Here is a 15,627-nt window from a genome sequence, read left to right on the forward strand (position 1 = left end):
TCTGAACCACATAATCATGATCATGAAAATCCAATTTGAGAAGGGTAAAATGAAATAGGAGAGAACCGGTTGGATGGCAATTACAAAAGTGGTAAAGGCTTGTCCGATGAAGATGACTTAAAATGCTATGGTGATGGTAATCGAGAATGATCCACTATCATTTGAAGAAGCTAATAAGAGTTTGAAATGGAGAAATGCGATGATGGAGTCAATCAAGAAAAATAAGACTTGGGAATTGGTTGATGCACCAAATGGAGTGAAGCCCACAAGAGTTAAATGAATTTTCAAGACCAAGATCAAAGAGAATGGTGAAATAGACAAATTTAAAGCAAGATTAGTGGCGAAAGGCTATGCTCAAGGATATGGATTGATTATACAAAGGTGTTTGCCTTGGTTGCTAGGCTTGACACCATTCGTATCATACTTGTTATGTCAGCTCATTATAGTTGGAACATTTTTCAATTAGATGTAAAGAGTGTCTTCTTTGATGGTGAACTCAAGGAAGATATTTATGTACAACAACCTAGTGATATTGTGAAGAAATGGGAAGAAGACAAAGTTTTGAAATTAAGAAAAACATTGTATTACCTTAAATAGGCACCAAAAGCATGGTACAACAAGATAGAGAATTATTTCTCTCGTAAAGGTTTTGAAAGATGCATATGTGAACATACTCTATTTACAAAAGCAAATGAGTGAAATAAAAATTTAATTATAAGCCTTTATGTTGATGACTTGATATATACGGGAAATGATTGGAACATGTGTAATGAATTTAAAAGGTTAGTGATGTCAAAATTTGAGATGTCTGATTTAGGAATGATGAGGTATTGTTTTTTGGAATAGAAGTTGTGCAAAATTCACAAAGAATTTTGATTTGTCAAAGAAAATATACTTGTGAGATTCTAGCTAGGTTTGATATGGAGAATAGCAATGTAGTGAAAAATCCTAATGCCTCAGGCACCAAACTGTCAAAAGAGGATGTTGGGACTAAGTTTATTCAACCATGTTTAGGTAAATAGTTGGGAGCTTATATACTTGACTGCAACTCGTCCAGATATTATTTATGAAATAAGTTTGATTAGCAAATTTATGTCTTGTCCTACGAAATCTCATTGGCTTGTTGCAAAACGCAACGTATATTAAGGTACTTGAAAGGTACCCCTGAACTAGGCATCTTCTACAAAAAAATGTGGAAATACATACGTAATTAGACTGAGTTATTACAAATCACATATTCGTTACAAATATTATGAACAAATCTTTGAAGTTGGATCAATTCCTTAAGGCTTCCTAATATGTTAAACTAGATTCAATTCTCTTTCAATTTCAATTAACCACCCATGATTTTAGCATATAAATCTGGGTGTGATTCTAATAATAACTACTGTAGGAGGCTTTCAAGTCAACCTACGTTTTTTAATTCAATAACACAAATTTTTCTGGTACATACGTTTTTGTACTTTGGTCTGTGTTCAACAATAGCATGTTATTTAATATTTTATAAATTGTAACTAAAAGATGTTATATTATTTAAAATCAAAAAAATTATATACATTTATTCATCTAGTTACATTACTTTGTTTTTTATTACATCGAATCAAACTTTATATTATATTTATGTTTTTTTCCTAACTATTAAAACTAATAAATAAACATTTAAGTTGGACGGGTGAAAGTGAGATAGACTTGGTGTGCATTTATTATAAAACCAGCCTATTTAAAGATTAAAATGTTTCATTTAATTATTTGTCAGTAACAGGTTGTAAAATTTAATGTTTTAGCAAATACAAACAAGAGTACAGTTCAAAAGATTACAAATTTCAAGAATAATTATAACTTCCCAGTGAGAAAGTATTATATTTAGATATTTTGTTCGTTTTCTTTCTCTAAATATTAAATAGCAATTAATGTAAACACTCATTTGACTTTTATTAAGTATAACGTTTTGTTACTGTTTTAACTTATATATTGAATAAGTTTTAGATTTAAATTTTTATTCATTAAAAAATCTATTTATATTTTAATATTTTGTACACTTATGTATAAGTTTAGTTTAGTCTGTATATATTAAAATAATTAACAATTATGTGTATAAAACTAAAAAAAGAAATAAAAATAGTACATATAAAATGCAAACTAAATAATGTTAAAATAAAGAAATTAGAATGTGTAAAACTTTAAAAATTAAACTACTGATGAAATTTAAATATATAGGTGTATGGTAAGGACATAACAAAAAAAAAAAGATAGATATAAATTGTAAGAAAAAAGAGTATTTATTTATTTATTTATGAAATAAAATGTCAAGTTAAACTTAAATAAAACATAGTATCATATATGATAGGAAATATACTCATTAAATAACAAAGGTTTTCCATTGATAATTTCTCATTGTCCACATCCATTCTTTTCAAAAAGAGATGATACTTTCGCATCATAAAAAAAGACATTTAGTAATCTAATATATTAATATCTTAATTTAAGTTATTAGTTTACATAATTATATTATTAAAATAAGTTGCGGAACGATTTTTTGTTATTATTTTTTCGGAGAGTCCCATTTTTTATATATATATATATATATATGCAAAGACAGAAGCAGGGATTGCAAACACAAAACAATCACATTGTAGTCTTCATCATGCAAAGGTTCATCCACACCCTCTTTTTCGTCCTCTTCCTCCTCTTCAACATTTCAGGTATTTTTCTTCTACATTTTTCGTTACGGATTCAAACCCACACAAAAGGTTCTTACGTTTTCTACCATTTTTTTCTCACGTAACATCTGAACTAACTTACGTTTGTCACTTATTTTCAATCTCAATAGTGCCTAAGCCTTGGACTTCAGCAACAACAGTAACACTCTACAACAAATGTTCTCACCCAGTCTGGCCCGGAATCCAGTCCAACGCAGGAAAGCCCATACTAGCCCGTGGCGGTTTATTCCTCCCTCCTCACCAGAACCAGACCCTCCAACTTCCCCCATTATGGGCAGGCCGCTTTTGGCCCCGTGTCGGCTGCAACTTTGATGCTGCGGGCCGTGGCCAATGTGATACTGGAGACTGCGGTGCCGGTCTCTTCTGTAATGGGCTTGGCGGCGCCCCGCCTGCCACCCTTGCTGAAATCAACATTGGTACTGGCACTGAACTAGCTTACTACGACATTAGTTTAGTAGATGGTTACAACCTTCCCATGAGCATAATCCCAGTCAGAGGCCCGGGCCTCGGCCCAGTACCGGGAAAGTGTCAGTTTGCGGGCTGTACAAAGGACCTCAATACAATGTGTCCGGCGGTTCTGCAGGTGCGGTCAAAGGACAAGAAGCGCGTGGTGGCGTGCAAGAGTGCATGCAGGGCTTTCAATTCGCCAAACTACTGTTGCACAGGCAGCCATGGAACTGCACAGACATGTGGGCCCACCCAATATTCTAGAATCTTCAAAAGTGCTTGTCCCATGGCTTACTCCTTTGCCTATGATGACTTGAGTAGTCTTTTTACTTGTCCCAGTGCTAATTATTTGGTCACTTTCTGCCCTAATTAATTGTATTGGGTAATTCAAGAATAACTCTCATTTATGGAATAATGTGTGTTTTAGTAAAGATATTGTAATGCCAATGTCCAATTTATATATTCCATGGATGTTTCTTGACTTTCCGTTTCGTTTCGTTTCGTTTTTAGTACCGTTTTTCTATTGTCTTCAAAATATTTATATTAATTAATTATAACATTTTAAAAATATATTAATTATTTTTCAGTTTATTAAAATTAGTATATTTTAGAGGTTAAATATGTTTTTTATTTTTTAACTTCCACTTAAAATTAAATTAATTTTTTTTCAAAATTTTAACCCAATTTAGTCTCAACTTTAAAAATGTGTGAATTTAGTTCTTTTAATCAAATTTTGTTAAATTTATTTAAAGTTTCGAACATGTTGTATGATAATTTCTTAGTTAACGTTTAAGCAAAAATATGTTAAACGATATAAACAACTCAAATGCTATCAATAGTTGTTTCTTAACTAACGTTTAAGTGAAAATGTGTTAGACAACATATACAATTTAAATGATATTATGAAATACGTTTAAAATTTTAAATAAATTTAACAAAATTTGGTTAAAATGATTAAATTCATGTAGTTTTAAAGTTGGATGACTAAATTGGATCAAAGTTTTGAAGATGTTTAAAATTTATAAGAACTAAATTCATACAGTTCTAAAATTAAGAGACTCAATTGGATCAAACTTTTGAAGATGAACTAATTCCAGTTTTCAGTAAAAATTAAGAGACCAAAAATATATTTAATCTTATTTAAAAAATAAGGTAAAAACCATAGTAACATAAGTTACCATATAATTTGAATTCATGTTTGATGATAAGAAATTTTAAGGTGTTCATTCAATTATTATAATTAGTTCCACCTAGGGTTGCTTCTTCTTTCATGGGTCCAAATTGCATAGCATTGGTAGTTGTTTTCTTCACCAACTTTCATAATTTTTTTCTTATAATTTTATATTAAAATAATTTTTGTTTTGTAATTTGAAAGTTAGGATTTTTGGATTGTATAATCTATAAGTTGTTTTTCCTTTCTTAAAAGGAAATTACAAAATCTTAAGTTAAAAATGTCTTAAGTCGCCACCACACCAAAATCAAATGGACCCACTCCAAATATAAAGTACAATAATAATCTAAACTCATTTGCTGGGCTTTCTATCACTAAAAGCAGAAAGGAAACGTATAAACAATGGCAACAAACTGAGCACAAAAAATCACAACTTGTTTGAAAATATTATAAATGATGTTATTTAATGAGAACTGCTTTCTGAGGTAGTTTATTGTACAATTATTTCTCCAATTGCATATCTTCATATCATCATGTTTTTTTTAAGATTCTCACAAGAAATTTTCAAATGGAATATAGTTACTTAAAATCTTAAATGTACATGATCTTAATTTTACGAGATTTTGTACTAAAATATCTTCATGAATTTATAACATAATGGAGGAATTCTTGTAGAAAATCTATCAAGATCTTAAAAAGGCATTTTTTTAAATACTCTCATAACCTATAAAATCCAAAAAAGAAATTACTCACTTAAAAAAAATTAAAATAAGATTTACTATTACAAAATCCTATTAATAGACATTCAGTCAATTTGTTGATTAACATCGATGGATATTTTACCGACTTAACTAATTGAAATGCATTTTCATATATTAAGAATATAATTTACTACATATTCAATTATCGAGAGACAGATGAAACATTTGACCAATAATAAAACATTGATCCCCGTGAATGCAAGATTCGAGATTCAAGGAATTCAATGGTCATTAAAATCCTTTTTCCTTAAATTTCTAATTAAGAAGAGACATGGATGGTGTAGACTTAAAAGTTTGGTAGATATAATTACTTTTGCCACCTAAAGATATATAAAAAAATACTTTTACTAATAGACACAAATGCATTTTAATGAGGAGAGATAATTAAGTTTTCATCTATTCATTGATATATTTTGCCTACCTAGTACCAAAGACATTTTCACAAAGGAGATATATGACATAAAAGACTACATATTTCTCAATAGAGATGTGGCATTTTGTCGATCACAAAATATTAACTCACATTCATTAGATTCAAAGTATCTTTCATATAAACTTGATATTTAATAATACTATTATTGACCAAAAGATATATTAATTTTATTAACATTTCACTTCACAAAGTTAGCTTAACTTAAAAGATCAAACTCTACAATTACCTAATACCTTATTATGCAAGGCTTATTATCCCTAAAAGAAACTGGACATGAGTGTTTTAAAAGTTATAAATACTTAGATTATCATTTAGATAAAAATAACATTGAATGTTCTAGTTTAAAATGCTAAATTCTCATTAAAATTTTTGGTAAAATAAAAATTAAATGAGTTTTTTGAAATTTTATATCATTATCGAAAAAAGATATAATACATGCTAAAATAAGAAGATCAAATATATTAAAGAGTAATAGTTTTTCTTAGAATCGTCAAGGTGGATCAAAATTTGTGGATCAACTCGGTTCATCACAGGTTTAGATCAGGTTGTATTGAAATTTTTTCTATAAATGTCAGTACGTGTTAATTTTTGACCCAGCTCACCAATAATTTGGCTCACCCAGATTAAACTCGTAGTGAGCTGAGTTAGATTCAAAATTTTTTAGCTCGCTTATGAATGAGTCAAATTGAATTGGTCCACCAAATAATTAACTCATAGTGAATGAAATCAAACCAAGAGAAATGACCATTTTGACACCTCAATTTTTTTTTTCAATGTCAAAAGTCAAAAGCATAGTCAAAGGCATGCATTGAAGGGTTGGTAATAGAGTCACATGCAGTGATGCAGATACAGCTGACACATCGCATAAAGTCCACGCAATTCATTCAATACTCAGTGGGGAAACTAAATTCCCATCTTCATCCTTCAAGCAATGAATCTAACTTTTTAGGCATCAGAATGTGCCATTCTTCCTCCTTTGGCAATCTTTATTAAAATTTATTAAAAATATAATTTTATTTAATAAATTTTAGTCAGAGTGGAAAAAAAATGTATGGCAAGAGAATGTATTATTTATTATTATTATTTATTTATTTTTGAAATGTACACTTTCCGTTTTTACGTTTTTTTTTAAAGCACATTGTCCTTGACAAGTCCACAACGTTCTAATTTTCGAATCAGTTGTGGTCCCACACAAGACACTAATCGCAACAGTGCAAACCACTATAAAAGCAAGCCAAACCAGAATCAAAAGCACCCTCAACCCTTCATCCAAACCAAAAGCTAAATCCGAACGAAAGAAGCTATGGCAACAACGAACCCACCCGCGCCTTCAGAAACCGACCCGAAACCTAAATCGGATCCCGAGTCATTTCCTTACTTCGAGGACATGAACGAACTCGAGAAAGTCTTCAACCGCTTCGACGCCAACGGCGATGGCAAGATCTCCGCGGACGAGCTCGACAGCGTGCTCCGGACGCTCGGATCCGGCGTCTCACCCGAAGACCTCCGCCGCGTCATGGAGGACCTCGACACTGACCGCGACGGCTTCATCAGCCTCACTGAATTCGCCGCCTTCTGCCGCTCCGACGCCACCGACGGTGGAGCCGGCGAGTTCCGCGACGCCTTCGACCTCTACGACCGCGACAAAAACGGACTCATCTCAGCTGAGGAGCTCCACCTCGCGCTCAACCGCCTTGGCCTCAAGTGCTCCGTCGATGAATGCCGCGACATGATCAAGTCCGTCGACGCCGACGGCGACGGATTCGTTAACTTTGAGGAGTTCAAGACGATGATGATGACCTCCAAGAACCGCGGCGCCACCAATGGCTCCGTCCATTAGTCTTAGCCGCCGATTGAAATTTCGACGCGTCTCCGGTGGCTACTTTCAGAGTACGATTTTTCTTTCTTTTTCCTCTTTTACTTTTTCTTCTCTTTGTATAATTATCGTTCTGGTGAATTGCTCCAGTGAAACATTAGACATAGATCGAATCCGAATCATGATGGAAAATTGGAAATGGAAAATTTATTATGATTCGTAAGGTCGTGCATCTGTAAACAATTTCTTGTTGTTCATGCTTTTTATTCTTAGTTTGAAATTTAGATTCCCAGAAAAGTTCACTCAAACTAGTTAGTGGAAGATTTTTCGCTTAGATTTCAACGAGTCGTGAAAAACGTTGACGCCTTCAGTGTTGATGGGGTCAGTTTGGTGGAAAGATGAGAGAGATGTTGAAAGGAGAAAATAAAAATGTAAGGACAATATTATTTGAGGAAATATAGCTCTTTGTATAAACTTTATTTATATCCAAATAGGTCATTGATAATTTTTTTCTTCTAGCAGAGTCTTTTCGACTATTTTATTCCTGTGTTTGACACAAATATTAGAGTTATGCATAAGGAAAATGATCTTTTTGACAAAAAGTATTTTGACAAAGTTGACAAACTTTTCTTAAATAGAATTAAAATATATTATTTTTTATTTTTTAACTAAAATAAAGTAATAAAATAATATTTTTTTACCCAAATTAGTAGTTTGTCAAAAAGTTTGTAAGAAAAACTTTGTTAACATATCATTTTCCATTAAAAGCTCTCATCAAATTAGACAACATAACATCTAGATTAACAACGTGGTTCTCTTTTCTGATAAAACGCAAAGCTTTGTCATGCACTTGGTGTCTCACCTTCATATCATGGAGTTCATAGAGGTGATGAACATTAAAGCCAAAATCTTCATACAACCTATTAAAGGAGAGAAACTCTTGGCCAATGTGGTCAAGGGAAAAATGAAGATAAACATCACTAAAAAGTACTTTTAAAACAAATCAATATCATTTATTTAAAGTAAGAGAATCTAGTTTTCGATGACAATAAAGACCTTAAAATTTTACACTTTTTGGCTTGTCGATATTATTGAACTATCATAGATCTAATGAGATGCTCATGACACTGCATTGTGCATCGACCTACACGGTTCCAAAGGAAGTGCTAGAATGAGTTGAAGCTGATATATGATCATGTGGAGTGATCCTTTTCGCTCTTCTTTTCAGATATTTATGATAAAGATGATGATAGCATGACTCTCATTTCTTATTTATTTTTTATTCTTTAGTGTGGTTTAATGTGAGTTATAGTTATTGATTAATATCGTTATCTTTAATTTTTATGAAAGAATTGATTGCTAAATACTAAGTCACACTAAGTTATCTCAAAAAATAAATAATAAATGATGGAAATAAAGAAAGGGAATTAAAGTATAGTTTTCCTTACAACAAATCTTTCAAAGTTGATTGTGCACTCTCATAATGGAATTCCCTGGGACCAATTGGTTGATACCTAACTTCTAATCCAAGTCACAACAACCCTGATTTCAAATGGCTTAGAAATTCTCTCTATCCTTTGAAATCTAGTCCTTCAACATTATTCTAGATACTACTCTTTAATAAGGAAAGCTTGTAAGCATTCCTTTCTTCACCTCCTCTCTCTTCATATTAATTGGATATAACAGAGGGGGATAGTGTAGGTGTTATTTTGAGCAGAGGAAGAGGGTTTGTTCAAAGTGATGAAGAGTTTGAGCTTACATGAATTTTTCTGACAAAATTGTAAAAGTAAAACACATAGGAGTTATGTAGGAGTGAAAAACATGTTACAGTGACATTCAACAAGTAACACATCTAGGAAATACGTAGGAGTAAAAAACATGTTACAGTGACATTTACATGTAATGTGAACTTATATTAAGAGTGTCATGAAAGAGGAACATAGATGGAAAACAAAAAAAATTCAAAGACTAATGTGCATGAATTTTTATAGAGATCTATTATGAGTATCTCAATCTTTTAACGACCAGATTGACTATTTGCACATAAATAAGATAATAAATTACTTCTTATATATTTAAGAGATATTATATTTATTTTATATATTTGTAAATTATGTATCCAATATTTTATATTGAATAAATTATATTTAAATTTTATCATAAATATATGAAATTGACATTAGCCAGCGTTCTCTAAACACTTATATAAGGGTGTGTTTGGATGTTTACCCTCGGGAGAATTTGTGTTATAAATTACTTTAAAATGAAATTTATATTTTTATTTGAAATTGGAAAAAGTTAAAAATCTTTGCACATTAGGAATCTTACCAAGAAAACTATGCATTTGGATAACGTGTTTCAAGAAAAAGGTTAAAAATCTGCATAAAAATGTTAAATTGTAAAGGGTTATTTATGTCGGTAAATTTTCAAAAATGACATAATTTTCCTTAAATTCATATATATTTTGCAAGTGGAGTGTTTGAGGACACACATTTTTGTTTTCACATTTCGCTGCAAATCGTTGGGAACAAACAACGTGGCACCCGATTCAAAAGGAAAAGTTGATGTTAATGTTAATTAGCGTCCGTTTTACATTGGTTGAAAAATCAACCCTCCACAAGTGAAAATATTTACATCGGTTAAAGAGACTGTTATCACATCATGGTAAATTCAAATAATGTTAGAAAACACACTTCATTAAATTAACAGAAAAATAATAAAGTAAACAACACAATTACGAAAAATTATTCATCAATTCGTTCTTCCAGATGTTGCATTTTTAGATTGGTGTTGTCGAATTCTTTGTTCATAGTTATGGTCAAAATATAGGGGTGCAGTTAAAAATTTTTCCGGTGCAGGGAGAGAAAGCTCAATATAGATTTCCCATAATGGGTTTGATTGGCCCAAACTCATCATGCATAATGCAACAAAAAAAGAAGTAAAACTTGACAAGTAAAAAAAATATTTAAATGAATCTTTGTATTCCATTAATTACTCCTCAACTTTAAAAAAAAAAACACAAAATTAGTCCCATACCAAATGATATCGAATAAGAAAAATAATTTTTTAACTACTAAATTTTGACAACTTTCTCTTACAACCTTAGATGGTATCTTCTGAGTGGTTTTTCATTTTTTCATTATCAATATTTCAAAATTATTTAGAAGATGACATCTCATATTACAAAAAAAAGTTGTTAAAATTTAGTAGTCAAAATATCATTATCATTTTTTTTATTGCATATGCCCTAAGAGCAACCACATGGTTGGGTCTCTCACCACATTGTTCATATCGAATGTTATGGACCATTCATCTTGTCTTTTTCAATGCTTTCACATGCAACTCCAAAAACAATTTATAGACATAAAATACTAAATAAAATATATTTCCTTTTTTGTTTTTTTTATGCTACACGATAGATATTCATTCATTGTTTTCCTCCTTCATATTTTCTTATTATAATAAAACTTTATCCTCAAAGTTATTAACTTCATTATCAATTTGCGTCATTCCTCATTTAATTTAAACTTCACCAAATAAATAAGTGATGTAATACTTCTGTATGATTAATTTAACTTTAAAAGAATAAATAGAGATGCATATAATATAGTGTGGATTACTTTCCATTGCACGTCACATTGTAATATATTAACATTAATTTATCTATCTATAATCGTGGATGAAACTTTGGTCATATATATTTTTATTGTTTTCCATTTAGGTGATGATGCGTATAGACATTACTTAATCTTTTCCCATAATCTTCACTACTTTTCATTCTTAAATATATCAATTTAATTTTTTAAATTATTACACATTAGAATTTTTATCGTTCAAATTAATTGAATATCTAAGTGAAGTTTGAGATCGTTCATATTAATCTTCGGTTAGATTTGAAAATCTATATGTATAGATATTATCAAGAAGAATTCTTAACCTATATACCTTATTTTGATAAGGTTTGAAGAAAAAACTAATTTAATTTCACTCGTTTTTTAAAAGCTTAAATCAATTTGAATACCCCTTTATAGGTAAAGATTTACTGTAATTCCTAATTTCATATAAAAAACAAAATTTTAATTGAAATTCCTAATTTCATATTAATAACATGTGTATACGTAATTAATATAATTTTTTCATATTAATTAAAAATATTGAATAGCTTGCACAACATAATATCAATCAATTAAAGAAATACTACATATACTATAATTCATACAACATTTTCTATCTCCTTTTTCTCATTCCTATTATTACATACCATTATAACAAAAACAAAATAAATGCATACTTAACACTGTACAAACGTATACACCACATCTATTCATTATTCATTATCAGAATCTCTATTATAATATTCTGTTTACTGCATACATATATATATATATATATATATATATATATATATATATATATATATATATATATATATGCATGGTAAGTTATTAACAGCATATAATTGGACAGTGTTCTCTTCTGCTTTCTAACCATATACATGATGATGACATAACTCTGCACCCCTTTTATTAACAACTTTCTCCCTCGTCACTGCCATATATATATATATATATATATATATATATATATATATATATATATATACTTCATTCATATCAGAGGCTTCAATCCTCCATAGCTTTGTTTCTTCTGCTTTGACTCTCTCTCTGGGAAGAAGAAGAAGAAGAAGGGTTGAGAGAGAAAGAAAGTTGTGACAGAAACATGGCTGTGGCTGATGATGCCTTTGATGAACAGTGTGATTACCTTTTCAAAGCTGTTCTGATTGGAGACTCGGGCGTTGGGAAGACAAATCTGATATCAAGGTTTGCAAAAGATGAATTCAGATTAGATTCCAAACCAACCATAGGTGTTGAATTTGCTTACAGAAACATCAGAGTGATGAACAAACTCATCAAAACACAGATATGGGACACTGCCGGCCAAGAAAGGTAAACCAAACCAAACCAAACTCATCAATTTTTTATTTCTTTCCAACTGCTTCCAATATCAATCACTGTGTTTTATCTCTCTTTAATTAATTCATCATCATCATCATCATCATCACTTTATCTTTCTTTCTGTCACTTTCTTTCACTTTGTCTTCATGATCTTCAGTGGTGTTTTGCTTAGACCCTGTGCTGTTTTCTTTTAATCAGAATTGCTTATGATAATTTTGATTAAGAAACTGTATTAAAGTGTTGTTCTTGGCTTAATCAAGAAATACAAGAACCCTTTTGAATCTGCAGAATGCAGATTGCAGAAGATGTGCAGAACTCAGTTGCATGGTACTTTGGGAATTTGTCTTCTTCTTGGTGTTGGTTTCGTTTCAATTTTTCTTTTACTTTTCGATGAAAAGTTAAACTCTTTTTTGTTTTTCAAATTCAAAGTCGGTGTTTTTGGTTTGCTTAGTCTAGAAGAGTTTAATGAATTAAATTAATTTGACTTTTATTATTTCAATTTTTTAACAACTTTTCAATCCCTTTGCCTTATCAACTTTCTCACAATATCATGTCCCACCACCTTTTCTTTTGCCTGCATTTTTGTTTCCTTCCTATGACTCTCTGCCATTTGTTTGGTCGTGAAAGGGACAAAATATTTGTGTAATTAGGTCAAGATAAACATAAAGAAACAAAAATTTCACAGCAATTTTGTTTTTTCAATTATATTTGTATAAGTAGGGGAAAATACTCCTTATTGGTTGGAACTTTTTTCTAAAAAATTCTCTAGGAGTAATAATAAATAAATGATTTGCTTTTTAGGGATAGAATTATTTCAATTTTTTTTTTAAATTATGCTTTTGGATGAGGGGTGCCAATTGGGTATAGTTTTATTGTTATTGATAATGAAGTTTGAATTTAATATCTCATAATTTTTGGTTACTGAGTCATAGATTAATTGAATATAGATTAGGTTTTGTGGACGGAAAGCAAAATCTAGAAATCTTTAATGTGGACCTAAACACATTTGATAGATAGATAATCATGCATTGAATTCAAAGCACAACATAGGATTTATATGTATTTTTTAGGGTTTATAACTAAAATGCCCATAAAATGAACACTTGTAGATAGATCATTGAGTTGTGAAAGACTTGGTTGCTTTCTTCTGAAGCAAACACTTCAAAAATTAATTTTGGTCTCTACTTTTTTAAGACAACAAAAAGAAAAAAAAGTAGACGCACTAGGTCTGTGACCTCACCCAAATTTTAATACAAACATTGTAATTAGGTTTAAGCAAATTTAATGACAAAGAAAATTAGATGCAGTTTGTAGGAAAAATCTTACACTCTATGGTCTCCTTTTAAGAAAACTAAGATTTTAAATTAAAAAGTTTTTTTTTTGTTTAAAAATAAGGCCAATTACATTTCTACTGTATAAAATTTTAGTATTCAAAGTTTCTTTTCAATAAATTAATTTTCTCTATTTTAAATATAATCCCATCTCTATAAAGATAGCATTTAATAATATTTTCACTTTTTATATCGAGCAACAATTATTATGAATAATTTAAAATTGCAAACAACAATAATTACTACTCCACAAAAATTCTTTAACATAATTCATACCAACTTTCCTTATTTTCTGTTCTAAAAGAAGTGTTAGAATATGTTGAGATGCTCTTTGGCCCACTTAACATAACCTAATACATTAATATATGAATTGACTATTACCAAACCTTCATGATATAATGGATATACATTTAAGTCAAATTTGGGTCAGAGTTGAAATTAGAAAACAAAAAGGGAGACACTACATGGTAAAAGAAAAATCACCACAAAAGGTTCAAAAGTCACTTCATGAATCTTCATAGTTACTTAAAAGCACTTAAAATTGGGTATATGAGCCAAAAATGTTTTATTTCTCATCTAGCATAATTGAAAAGTTGCAATGCAATGCACTTTGCTTCAATGATCAATTTGAATGATGGGATTGAGAAAGTGTAGAAGTTTTAACATCATTTTTCAATTACAAAATCAGTGAATTTAAAAGTAGGGTACCCTCACTCTAGTGTAAAAAGTAGAAACCAACTTTTTTTGTCTAATGCAATGTAATTTTAGAATAGGGTAAGGTTATTGGGTTTGGTTGGTCCATGACAAGGATAGAACAAGTTGAGCCAAAACTTAATAGAAGGGATGAAAATGATGGTGAGTAAGAACAAAATTGAAGTGGAACATATGCATGTGAAATTGTGCTGAGGGTTTTGGTGACCAACCCTAATCCATGATCATTATTTTGTTTCTAGTTGCCTAACTCAACAATACCCAAATTCATCATCATCTATAGAGAAAACTCTTATGGTAAATAGTTTTCATTCATGAGAGTATGATTCAACCATATTTTCTTGCAAAACTTGAAGAAGGACTAGGAAATGTTATATTAAATTGTATATAGGCCCTTATATTTTGTTTCAATTAAAACAACAATTATTTTCCATTTTCACCGTTGTATCTGGATTTACATAGCAGTGTACTCATAATTTTCATTCTCAAAGATATTTGAACAACTATGTGGTAGGTTTAGGGCAATCACAAGCTCATACTACAGAGGAGCCTTGGGAGCAATGCTGGTGTATGACATAACAAAGAGAGCAACTTTTGTGAATGTAAGAAAATGGCTTCATGAGTTGAGAGAGTTTGGAGGAGATGACATGGTGGTGGTTTTGGTGGGAAACAAATCTGATTTGGGGCAATCAAGAGAAGTTGAGAGAGAAGAAGGAAAAGGGTATGCAGAGACAGAAAGGTTGTGTTTCATGGAAACTTCTGCTCTGCAGAATCAGAATGTTGAAGAAGCATTCTTAGAAATGATCACCAAGATTCATGACATCATAAGCCACAAAAGTTTGGAAACCAAAATCAATGGCACATCATTAAATCTTCCTAATGGCAAGGAAATCCATATAGCTGATGAAGTCACTGCTACTAAACAACCTAATTATTGCTGTTCCTGATTATAGCTTACATGATGAATTTTTGGTATTCTGCAACTGTCTTTGATCATTCAGCTGTTGATTCTTCCCGTTTAATTTCCCCACATTCCTTTTAGTTCTTATTTGATGTGTTCCTTTTTATGTACAGATACTAGGTTTGCATTTTTCCTGTATCAGATCACAGTAAAAAATAGAGAACTTTATTGACAAGAAATGCTGAAATGTTTGTTTTCAATGTCTCTGAACCAAGTGTCATGTGACAAGAATTGTTGAAATTTCACCTGAGAAAAAAGTTGGATACAACTTTCAACGTTCTTTTTTATAGTTTTTTTTTTTTTATCAGAATCAGAGTTTAA

At 30.6% G+C, this 15,627-nt stretch overlaps 3 protein-coding genes across 3 annotated transcripts; all 3 read left to right on the forward strand.

Annotated features, from left to right (window-relative positions):
* Positions 1-2,604: 2,604 nt before the first annotated feature.
* Positions 2,605-3,638, forward strand: LOC114182561 (thaumatin-like protein). Its single transcript, XM_028069449.1, has 2 exons — positions 2,605-2,702; positions 2,831-3,638. The coding sequence occupies exons 1-2, from the start codon at positions 2,645-2,647 to the stop codon at positions 3,538-3,540; spliced, it is 768 nt and encodes a 255-aa protein (XP_027925250.1). The 5' UTR covers positions 2,605-2,644; the 3' UTR covers positions 3,541-3,638.
* Positions 3,639-6,769: 3,131 nt separating this feature from the next.
* On the forward strand, positions 6,770-7,663 carry LOC114181355 (probable calcium-binding protein CML27). Its single transcript, XM_028067781.1, has one exon. It carries the CDS (start codon positions 6,836-6,838, stop codon positions 7,370-7,372), a length of 537 nt encoding a protein of 178 aa, XP_027923582.1. The 5' UTR covers positions 6,770-6,835; the 3' UTR covers positions 7,373-7,663.
* Positions 7,664-11,942: 4,279 nt separating this feature from the next.
* LOC114180390 (ras-related protein RABA6b-like) lies at positions 11,943-15,506 on the forward strand. Its single transcript, XM_028066701.1, has 2 exons — positions 11,943-12,294; positions 14,860-15,506. The coding sequence occupies exons 1-2, from the start codon at positions 12,068-12,070 to the stop codon at positions 15,290-15,292; spliced, it is 660 nt and encodes a 219-aa protein (XP_027922502.1). The 5' UTR covers positions 11,943-12,067; the 3' UTR covers positions 15,293-15,506.
* Positions 15,507-15,627: the final 121 nt, after the last annotated feature.

Source organism: Vigna unguiculata, chromosome 4, assembly GCF_004118075.2.
Source record: "Vigna unguiculata cultivar IT97K-499-35 chromosome 4, ASM411807v1, whole genome shotgun sequence".
Taxonomy (NCBI): Eukaryota; Viridiplantae; Streptophyta; class Magnoliopsida; order Fabales; family Fabaceae; genus Vigna; species Vigna unguiculata.

Bases quoted from the DNA above. Each gene is read 5' to 3' on its own strand.
- LOC114182561 (XM_028069449.1), top strand. From the start codon at position 2,645: ATGCAAAGGTTCATCCACACCCTCTTTTTCGTCCTCTTCCTCCTCTTC. The intron at 2,703-2,830 runs GTATTTTTCTTC...CAATCTCAATAG, and splicing joins CCTCCTCTTCAACATTTCAG to TGCCTAAGCCTTGGACTTCA.
- LOC114181355 (XM_028067781.1), top strand. From the start codon at position 6,836: ATGGCAACAACGAACCCACCCGCGCCTTCAGAAACCGACCCGAAACCT.
- LOC114180390 (XM_028066701.1), top strand. From the start codon at position 12,068: ATGGCTGTGGCTGATGATGCCTTTGATGAACAGTGTGATTACCTTTTC. The intron at 12,295-14,859 runs GTAAACCAAACC...ACTATGTGGTAG, and splicing joins GACACTGCCGGCCAAGAAAG to GTTTAGGGCAATCACAAGCT.